An 11,472-nucleotide genomic window follows, 5' to 3' on the forward strand; every position below is an offset into this window, starting at 1 on the left:
CACCACCAGGGACAGAGCATTAGGGACATCATGTTACTCCAGCTCGTGGCTCCTAATAAAATCCTTTCCTTGCCCCCCCCTCCTCTGGGCTCGTGGTCTCGTTACAAGCTTGTCAACGAGCGCACTCAACACACGAGCAAACAGTTTATAATTAATAAACAAACAACCGGGGGGGGGGGGGGGGGGGGGGGCTCCGGGGGGTTCAGAAAGGAGAAAGAGAGAACACGGGACTAGCTGGAAAATGGATCTATTTGGAAGCGCAACGAAAAAAAAATGAAATAAGAGGACTTTACAAGTGCAACAAGCTGCTGCTTGGCCCTTCTTGTGCAGCCCTTGTCTGTTTGTCTGTTTGTTGGTAAACAATCTTCGGGTTCGGGTTGAATCGTACACCCTCCGAGTGCTCCGGATTTGTTTGCAGCATCCGCGACGCAATGGCCGGTCGCCATTCAACGGTTATCTTGTCTCTTCTCATTCAGCAGCAGCTGAATCACGAGATACCACGAGATCACGTGAACTAGTTCAGTCAATATTTGTCCTAGCTCTTACCTCCTGCGTTGCGTTGCGTTGCGTTGCGTGACCCTCAGGGAAGTACAGGGAGCAACAGAAGAAGAAGAACAAGAAGAAGAAGAAGAAGAGAAGAGAAAAACGCAACCATCAACCACCGAAAGCTCATCACGTTGCGTAGTAGTAAACGACGGAGTAGCGAGCGGAAACACGAATGACAGAATGACAGATAAGATGAGAGAGAGAGAGAGAGAGAGCGGGCGAGAGAGCACCGGACGTGTCAGTGGCTTATCGGGAAACGAATGTCCGCAAAAGCACCGTCCGTCGAATCTACAAATTGTATTGGAGTTTCATATCTCATCGACCGCGAGCAGGCGAAAATAATTTGCAGCCCGACAACCGATTAGTCACGGAATGATAACGGCCACTACCACTCTGGTGGGGCGAGAGTATCATTCTGGCCTCCTCCCAAAAAAAAAAAACACAGCACAGAGGGAAAAAGGGAACGAAACGGGACGGGACGGAGATGTGATTCACGATTCGCGCGCCTGGATATTATAAACAATTGTTCGCGCCCTTGGTCAGTACCATTTGAGGCGTTCCGGGAGGCGCAAGTGTTCAGATAAGTCGCGTGTCCATTTTTTTTGCTACCATTCACGCGGCTTCGTGGTGCTGCGACGACATCTTTCTACGGCGTGTAGCTTTTTGGTGTACGGATACTCATCAGCGGGGCACATTCGAAGATGGGTTGCAGCGAGTGGCTGGAGATGAACCAGAAGAACAAACCGCAAAGCAACGCGCTGGCTACAGGTTTGTGGTCGGTGGTGGTGGCACCAGATTACCCTTATTGCTTGTTCGAATGCATCATCATCACCAGCATTATCATCATCATCATCATTATCCTGTTTGTTGGGTGCAGTAGTAGTCTTAGGGAGATAAGAAGCCTGGCTTTCAAGTGCTGTAGGTTTAATGCGATTTGACGCCAAGTGGTGTGCAATGGACAAGAGTTAGGGTATCTGAAGAGCACGGGCGCAGGCAAGCTTCAAGATGCGCGGTTATCGTCCCCTCCACCGTCCCAGCCTCTAAGTCTACTTATCAATGACGGGCAACAAGATAAGATTGTTCGCGCGCCTCTCGACAGCTGTGTGGTTGTGACAACTTATTATTGCCTGGTTCACTGTCATGTAGGGCCGTTTTTTTTTCAATTGAAGTAACGTCTGTACATATATGGCTTCTATGTTGGGTGGAGTGATAACGAAGCAATTAAACTGTTGGGTTGATAACTTTGTTTCGCACTTTTATTATTTTAGATTTAGAATGGATAATGTTACGTCATGGCGGGCATTGTTTCTTTAAAAGGGGAACTAAGATTAATTTGGGTCCAAAATTGGCGCGTTGTTAAAGATTCTTTGTGAAGAAAATCCATTCAACTGTATTTTTCTCAAGAGAATTAGTCATATTAAATCACAACTTTTCAAGAATATTTGGTTCTACTTTAGGGAAGATTAAAACTAACAACATCCATGGCATCAAATTTAGAAAGATCTGAGATTTAAAAATCAGCTCTTTATTGTTAGAATACAAGTTTATCCAGCTAGCGCCAACGAGTTTTTGTCGAATTTTCAATTTTTCAAATTTTGGTACATTTTTGACGTTAAAAAAGTGAACGCACTACAATCAAATGGGGTTCGTCGCTTAAACGGACAAGTCCTTTGATTTGGACCAAAAACGGTTTGACGATTTTTTTGTAGAAAACTATCTACCTGTACATGTTTTTGCTAATGCCATAACAAACTGCAACTTTTCAAGTATATTTGGTCGTATTTTGAGGACAATTTGTTAGAAATTTCATGATTTGGCTTTTATGATTTGGCTACAAACACGATTTTTACATATTTGTTGAAAAATAATTATTAACCGTTTTTATTAATACTCGACGCGGCGCAACTGGGAAAATTAGTGCACAGATTATGTGTTCAAATGTTCATATCGATCGGTCCAGTAGCTTTTATGCTACGATGGGAACCAACTTTGAAAAATTTACATCTTTGTCAGTTGTTCCTTGATTAATCCAAAATGTGTACACAATATTCTGGAATCGATTAGCATTGACGGAAAAATGTAAAAATGAAATGTCACGAAAATAAATACATTTGCTCCCTCGGAAGGATATGGAAATAGATTTTACTACCTCACCAGTTGCGTCCATCAATAACATTAAAGCGATTGCGATGCCCTTTCTCTTACTTACGTCCCCCCAGGGATACTGACACTGCTTACGACTGGTTCCTACCTTGCCGCAACATTGTTCGATTCCGGGTTAAGCCACCAAGAGTGGACATTCGGTCGGTCGCAGCCGGCCATTACGTTTACGCTACTTGTGTTCCACGTGACCGCGGTCGCCGGTTCCATCGCCGCCTACCTGCTGCTCGAGCGGTACACCAAGAAGCAGATTAACGTAAGTTTGTCGTCGCCTTTCACCAGGATAAGACGCCGCTTACCTTCGCCTTCCACCCGTTCCCTTCCCCAACGCAGTATGTCCTGGTCGCGTGCGTAACTGTCGCCAGTATCGTGGGGATTGCCGTTCCCAGTAACCTGATCGCGGTCGCCTTTGGCCGTGGTCTGATGGGATTCGCCCATGGGCTTGCCTACCCGGTGGTGCTGGTACACGGTGGTGAAATCGTCGTGAAGGAACTGCGTGGTGTCATAATCGCCAGCGTTAACTTTTGCATCGTCAGCGGAGTGATGCTAGGTTCGGTGATCAATACCATCACTCAAGAAGACATTCCTCCGTATCGATTGTTGGGCATTCTCGGACTGGTTTACATGCTACTGTCCGTCTTTCTCAACTATTTCCTGTGCTACGAATCACCGGTGTTCCTGGTGGAACGGAAACTCGACGGTCAAGCGATCCAGAGTATGATCAAGCTGCGAAACGAGTCGAACGAGACGTGGCAGATTCGCAACGAGTTGACCGAAATCAAAACGATGCTTTCGGAGGACGAACTTACGTCACGATCGATCCTGCAAGACGGTAACCTCCGGCCACTGGTGTTGATCGCGCTGGGGAAGCTAGCGGCCGTCCTGTCCTTCAACTATGCCGTCAACTCCATCAAGTACATCGTGATCGATCAGGCACTGGCCCAGGATTACGATACCTTCAGCCTAGCGACGACCATTTTGATGACGATTCGATTACTCGGCGGAATGGTCGGTATGTTCATCGTGGATGTACTCGGTCGCCGAGCTCTGGCTGCAGTTTCATCGTTATCCACCGGGCTACTGTTGGCCGCCATTGGTATCACCTATCTCGCGACAGACTCCCTGTCCAGTGAGGTGGCGATGGTGTTTCTTTTCGCCTGTGAAGTGGGCTCATCGCTCGGTCTTACCTTTGTTCCGGATGTGCTCTGTTCGGAGGCATTCAATACACGGAAGAAGCTGTTCTCGATTGTTGTGGTACAGCTGGTGGAAAATGTACTTCAGGTCATCATTTTTGCCATTACGTTCGAGTGGAATTTTGCGGTTCAGGATCGTTACGGTGGAACGTTGTTGGTGGCCGGTGTGCCGCTGGTGGCCATCGCTTACGTGCTGTACCAGAAGCTGCCCGAAACGTCCAAGATGTCGATTCGGCAAGCGCGTATCGAGTTTTACAAACGGGACGGGATAGTGTTCGGTGGCAGCAAGAACTCTGTTGAAGTGTTGTACGACTGATCAGTGGCTGGAGCGGGACAGTAACGTCCTTTAGTATTTATGTAAATAATAAAGTAATTATATTTATTCAACCCCCCCCAAAAAAGGCAGGACTTTCAATGGTTTATTTAGAAGTAATCGTTGCGAAAAGAGCTCGCCAATTGATAATGGAAAATAGCTGATAATGGAGAATAGCTGTAGCTGTCTAGGCGAAGGCGATTCCTTGAGTCTGATAGAGAGCGAAGGAGAGAGAGAGCGAGAGTTATCGGTAAATTTACGATTCCCCCCCCCCCCGATATGGTAGATGGGCATCTGATGGGTGCTGAACACGCCCCACTCGCTAAGTGTCGTTGAGTGTCGTAGCACTATCGCAGAACATTGATGTCAGCCAACGTACAAACGAACGACGGCGTGAAATTAATTATGAGACCCTCTTCTGCCGGTCGCATTAACGGTCGCTTCGTGTACTCGACGCGCGTGCAAACACTGATCTCGAACGCATCACTACTTGACAGTCTTGGATTGTTGCCGTTTTTGCAACTATGATGCGTCCTCGTTGTCCTCGAACTCGTACGAGGATCGCGATCACTTCTTATCAGCGGCCAGCAAATGTTTTCGCTTTCATTCGTCGGCCTAGTCGTCCCTTGTCTAGCAGACAAGTGACGCCGCTTGAGCAGACACCGATCACGACTCTCATCACTGGTGTAATGTCGCTTTTGCAAAACGTTGCCACTGCGTTGGGGGATATTTGTGTAACCTAGATTGCGCCCTGGACCAACTACTCCGATCACTGGCGTCATCACGTCGGCCGGCGGTTGCAGTTGCAATTATGAGTCGTCAATTTGATTATGACACACAGGCCACACCAAGTGTACCGAGCGGGCTGTTTACTGCTGATTGCTCCAGATGGAAGCGCCATACTGGTTACATTGTAACGACAACGGTCTGGACGGGCTGCAACGGATGGCAGTCAGTCGAGCGTCGCAAAGTGATACGATAAATATACGATCGAACATCGATCGAGGACCGGAGCAACATCGAGGTGAGCACAGAAGAAAAAGTAGCTTTACGTAAAGCTACTCCATTCTACCAAGCAGCAAACCGACTGCTTGCATTTCAAAACATTAATTAACAACTGAATGAACAGGAACATAAAACCGCACGTGACGTGCTCGGGGGATTGCTTTTGTGTGGATTCCTGCTACCGTTGCATGCAGTGCACCAATAAGCAAGTCAATCTTATTATTTCAAATTGTACAGTGTGCGCCATCAGGTGGTTCCCTATTTTAAAGTTGAATAACTCTGCCATTTTTCAGCCGATTTTGGAAAATGAACAAGTTTTATCTAGGATATTGTGCCATACTCAAAATATGATATCGATTAAATGACCGCCTTCAGTCCGCATACAAAAAGCGGCCCTTTTCGGACATTTTGCATTGTATTTGACAACATTTTGAGAGTTATTTTGCCCATTTCAGCTCTAATATTTGCTTTAAGTTGTTTCATAGCCTTCGGTTTGCAGCCATAAACCTTAACTTTTAAATGGACATTCATTCATCATCCATTGCACGAGCGCAGTTTCCACAAATGAACGATTATTTTCAATATAAATTGTGACAATTTCAGTCAGTTCTTTTAACGTGAAGTGATCCATTACTAAAGTAGCATAGACTAACGCTTCAGAAACTGGCCTATTTGTCCAAATCCGTTAAAAAATGACAGAGTTATTCAACCTGATGGCGCACCCTGTATACTCCAGCATCGTCACGCTTTGTAACGTCCCTCCAGGGGAGCACAAGCAATACACTAGTCTGCAAAAGGGTAAATGTACTGGCTTGTACATGAATTTGATGTCCACTAACAATTCTCCTCTCATAAAACCCGCCAGAAACTCCTTTTTGCTAATCATTTGTGCGGCCGCTTTCATCGCTTCATGTCGGCCACAATCTGCTGCTGACGCGTTGACGTTGTTTCAACAACTCGCGTCCTAATCTGTTTCATTCCGCTTGCAAAAAACGCACATGCAAAACGCGCATACGCCCCATGCACTGGGGCCGGCTTGATCGACACATCGGTTGCAAAATAATGGCGTCTGGAGCGCTATCACTTCCACGCAGCACCCGGACGGCGGGGGTTATCACGTCGTTGTCGTCGTCGCTGGCTTAGACTTATTGTTACAGTTTAGCACCATAATGGCCGACATTGCAAGCCGTCAACCTACTTCCTACATTTTAAGGACGCGAAGAGGAAGCTTAGAGCACCCGACGAACGACCGACGAGGACGAGACTATCACTAAGGGGAGGGAGATGTTTTTGATGAAATGTTTTATACTCGGCCTCGATTCCGTGGGCCGTGCTGGTCGATTGATTAAACAACAAGCACACATCGATTGCGACACGTGTGCGTCTTGAAGAAGCTTTATGCGATTGATTAACGACTCGTTCCGGGGCGTTACTTTGGGGTGCACAGCAGACGGAACAGTGCACAATCAGCAGCAGTAACAGCCAGCACACGATGCTTTATCAATAGCTGGCCTGTGGACCATAAATTTCAATTGATTCTTTGTTTATTAATGGTGACGACGGTGTTTAGTTTTGGTTGGTTGGACAATGTAGTTTATTGTGTAATGCCTCCTCTTCTGTAGAATGCTTGGCAACATTCTCTGCAAGAGCCACAAGGGACCGCACCAGCATCTAATGCAAGATTCCGATGATTCTCGCTGATGTATCACTTATGGACGCACGCGCTCAAGCTCATTAAAACGATTTTCTAGTCCCAGATTCTGTCTCAATTCGATGTCTCACTCGATCGATGTCAACAATTCAATCCCCTGGGACGAGAGTAGAGAACAGAGATATTGAAATCAAAATTTGAAATTGAAATTGATAGCTTTTTTCATTGGGAGTGCGCGTGCGTCTGTAAAATGCTTACGAATGCATTCATGGGATCACATGTTGCATCATACATGTTTCCTTCGTAGAAATTAAATTGAGAAGCTGAGCACGGCCGACGAGGGACCCGCTAATGCCATCAAACATGCGCTCGCACCAGGCACCACATCCCACAACAAACACAATGTTTGCTAGATTCCCGGTGCGTCGCAGCGTGGCGTGGCGTGGTGTGAGGCGCGCATCGCGAATCGCGCGTTCTTCTCGCGCCTTTCCGGTCATAAACGAGAGTGCCAGAGAGCCAGAGTGTGCCAGACGCCGCTAGCCGCGGCCGTCAAGAAGCGTTTACGAAACCGAACCTCACCTCTCAAGGGCAACCTCTCCTCGAGCGGTTGTCGTTGCCCAGGTTATATCATTTGTATGCGGATAACGATCGGGCACGAATTTTCGGGGAAGTGGCTCTCATACCCATCGAGCAGGCTCGCTGGCTGCCTGGCGTTGTCATAACGACAAGCACCATCGCCAGCCAGTCCCTAATAAACCTTTTTTTTTTTTTGGGTTTGGTTTGGTTTGGTTTGTTTGCTGTATGTTGGTCCAGACGTGGCCACAGACGTAGAAAGCAAAAGAAGTTATGCTGCACAATGTCACGCCAGTGTGTGCCACCGTCGGACGTCAGAAGTGGCGGCGGATTGCGTCCCGACGAAACCATAAACAACATAAACATGGTGCGCGCACACGATCGCGTGCTGTGTTGAATGTGTTTGCTCCCGAAAACCTTCCCCCGGGTGGTGGTTCGATTGCCCCGGAGTGGCGCGGAGTTGAGGAAGCGAAGGGTCAATCCGCAAATGCTGCAGCTTACGCACGTCTGTAGTCGGTCGTTTTATGGTCGAAATTTTTTCGGGTTCCGGGGCGCGCGTACTGCTTGAGGCTCAGATTACCGGGTGGCCAAACCGGGCGACGTATGTTGCGAATTAGCATCAAGCAACCAAACAAGCACCATACGTGCATGTGCAGGGGATGCGTTTGTAAAGGAACGTCGCGGAGTGGTTTGTTTGTGCGCTTCAAATTTCTGCTCGATCGTAAATTTATTGACGAGGACGAGGTGGTCGACTGGGCACATAACGGGCTTCTGGTGGTGGCGTGAGGTGGTCGCTTGCTCGCTCGCTCGCTTGGTGGTCACGCAAATGCAAATCATGCGCAAATATCAATGGACGACGGATGATTGTGGAGTGAGACTGGTGTGTGACAACATTGTGGGTGCAATGTTGCATTTCTGCACCGCCAGGGGAAGGAAAACGTGGAAAGGATCAAAGGGGAGAGTCGTTTAATATGTTGAAACAGTAAGCTGGAGGGATTGATTAATTCCCATTTTGCTACTATCCCCTTCGGCAATGATAAATTGATTATTAATTGGTATTTGGTGGGAGCAAGAAAAAAGATTTAATCTGGGGAACCTTCTGGCTTGCAATTTTACTAGCTACTGAGGAGAAGAAGACGTCATATTGGAAGCATAAAATAAAAGGCGATTACCAACACATGTGCAGCTTATCCTTAACATGATTAGGGTTTGGTAATAAACCGTTTTTCTTTGTAATTCTTTCAGATTAGCCTTAATAACAATGAAAAGTGAGTTAATTTCTCCTACTGATCTAGAGAATGCAGTTATCCCTAATCTTATATTAGGTTAGCTCGTGTAAGTTTAATTCTGGGTGTAGGGATTCTGAATAACTTAAATAAAGTTACTTATGATTAATCATACATTCCAATTAAAATGAGCAATTCGTAGAAATATGTCTGATAAATTCATAAACAAACAGAAAATAACGAAAAAGTCGAATGATCGCAAAACAGATTGCAAAAAGTTGTGAAAACCAGTCCGAAATGAATGAAAGAATGTACCGACAAGCATTTATAATTCTTAATTTTACTTTAATAAAGATCCCACTATACTGTAATAAACTTTCTTCTATACTCGTTGTGTTATTACACATTGTTGGTTAACTCATTTAGCTTATGGCACTATTTATTTATTTTCAATACAGTACAACATAACATCGAACTAGGAAAAGATTTAAAAAAAATCGAATAACTCAAAGTGCTGGAATTGTACTTCGGTTGGCGGAACACGTGTGATCCAGCACTTATCACGAGGGACGGTCTTTGCGGAGATTTTGCGTGATCCTTGCTGCTGATTTTTTTTTTGCATAGAGTCATCACTTTGGTGCTTTGGTATTATCAATAGGAACATTTTGGGTCGGATCATAAACATATTGTATGCGTTTTGCTCAATCTGGAGCACACTCTCGTCCTCGTATCCTGTGACTGACATAAACTTTCCATGTTCCAAGTGATAAAGACATTTAGCAGTCAAGTGTGCAATTCGGTCATAAATTGAAAACATTTTTACTTTATTTGTTCAAGCATAATGCTCAGCATCAACAAGCATCTGATGTTCAAGCATACGACTATGCTTCACGCATACGAAAATAGGTCCCCTCCCGTAACCTCCTGTCTGGGTCTTTTTCATCTCATTCCATATTCATGATCTGTGGTTTATGCTCCTTTTATGATGCATAAACCTTCCTTTTCTACATGAAATACTTTACGTTTCCTCAAAAACCCGCCGATGTGCATTGAATTTAAAAACTCTTTTTCTTTTTCTCCTGCATCTCCTGCCAGCGAACTGAATTCGTCACAAAAATCTTAGAGATCAGACAAACAATACCAGGATCGTCGCAGGGAAACAAAACAGATCCATCACAGTGGATGTTCGATCGACGATTGAAGGAAAGGCCCCGTCAGCCCCGTCAACGACATTCACTTTTCACCGGCAAATTGCACGCGGGATCGCTGATTGCTTCTTAAAGTGTCATCCCCCCCCCCGACGATCGCGATCGTGAAGTGCCCCGGAGTCGTCGGAAGACGATTCGATGCTATAATGAGTGACTTCGCAATGCCGCACGGAGCAGCAGCAGCAGCACCGGGGAATGAGTTTATTAACTTCATCACGACCGATCTTCACCTTCCTTCACCCCTAGGTTCCCCGTTGATGCGCATCGCTCCCCCTTCCGCGCAATCAACTCCACGATGCATCATCTTCGTTTCGCTAATATCTGCAACCCACTGGCGCTGGCGCTGTTGCTGATGGTGATGAAGTTTGATGATGGTTGAATGTTAGTTTTTAGTTTCGTTTAACCCCGCCATCAGCACACCAGCTGGCACTAGCCGACCATCCGATGCTGGTATTGCGTGTTGCCGGTTGGGCTTTGCTGGGCGGAAAGTAAATAATGGGCCGACGCTGGTGGTTCCGCGAGTGCCGCGAATGACTTGCGTGGCGTGTCTCGTCGTCGTCCTCCTGGTCGTCGCGGATTGCCCGCCCTCCTCCGAGCAATGAGCGATGAGTCAGACCGACCGTCGTGGGGTCGCTTGCTTGCTGTGGGAGTTGTAGGCGAAAGTGGCCCCAGCAAGCATCGCATACGTACCATATGCTCTGTGGTGACTGATTATGCTCAGTGCGGCAACGAGCATCAGCGCGCACACTCACTTGATGAACGATTGATGCTGTAGGACCCCCCGTAGGACCCTTGGAGCTCGGGTCGGGGTCATAAAAGAGTATTCTGCAAAACATACGTGTATGTCTCTCTAGCGGCTGGATTAACCGGCAAATCGTGTGATTTGCCGGAGAAAATGTATTTTCCCGTTCATGGATCATTACTTTAACGGTTTAATTGTAATTGACAAACATACATGAAACATCTTTTATGCGTTTTCGTAACTCCCTTGGAAAGGATTTAGTTTGGTTTCAGGGATACAGACCTTTTGATATCCGGCTTTAGTGTTTAAATCTCGGAAAATTTTAATGTTAAAATCTGCAAAATAAATGTACTCCGTAACACTATCTTTCTACAATTTATTAAACTATTCAATGCTCAACCAAGGCTGTGGATTCTTAAACTAATATTCATAAGTATGTTAGCTGGAAGATTTTATTTAAGCAAGATGCAAGAAAGAGCATTTCCTTTAATGAGGAAGATAAAAATTGCCATTAAAACAACTAGAAAGACAAAACATACGGCTTGGCAGTTTCTTTTGATTGTTTTCATAGTTTTTACAGAGAGGCAAAGTGGTCTAAAAGAATGTGCAATTTAAAAGAAGCCTTTAGACCAGGGGTCTCAAACTCATATAGGCACGCGGGCCGCAGTTTAAGGAATCCGCGAGTCCGCGGACCGCACCTTTATGTGGTGAATGTTAAAATGTTGAGAATTTTTTCTTTATTCAATTTTTCGAACGTTATTGTCATTGTACAAATGACAAATCTTTAATTCCAACATGCGCATAAAAAAAATGACTAATTTGACATACAATGACATACAATTAACGACCGTAAAC

General features: G+C 45.8%; 1 protein-coding gene across 1 annotated transcript; it reads left to right on the plus strand.

The window, feature by feature from the left end:
• Positions 1 to 1,064: 1,064 nt before the first annotated feature.
• LOC126574869 (solute carrier family 2, facilitated glucose transporter member 2-like) lies at positions 1,065 to 4,294 on the plus strand. Its single transcript, XM_050235275.1, has 3 exons — positions 1,065 to 1,314; positions 2,766 to 2,962; positions 3,040 to 4,294. The coding sequence occupies exons 1-3, from the start codon at positions 1,248 to 1,250 to the stop codon at positions 4,213 to 4,215; spliced, it is 1,440 nt and encodes a 479-aa protein (XP_050091232.1). The 5' UTR covers positions 1,065 to 1,247; the 3' UTR covers positions 4,216 to 4,294.
• The last annotated feature ends 7,178 nt before the right edge of the window (positions 4,295 to 11,472 follow it).

Source organism: Anopheles aquasalis, chromosome 3, assembly GCF_943734665.1.
Source record: "Anopheles aquasalis chromosome 3, idAnoAquaMG_Q_19, whole genome shotgun sequence".
In the NCBI taxonomy this organism is placed as follows: domain Eukaryota; kingdom Metazoa; phylum Arthropoda; class Insecta; order Diptera; family Culicidae; genus Anopheles; species Anopheles aquasalis.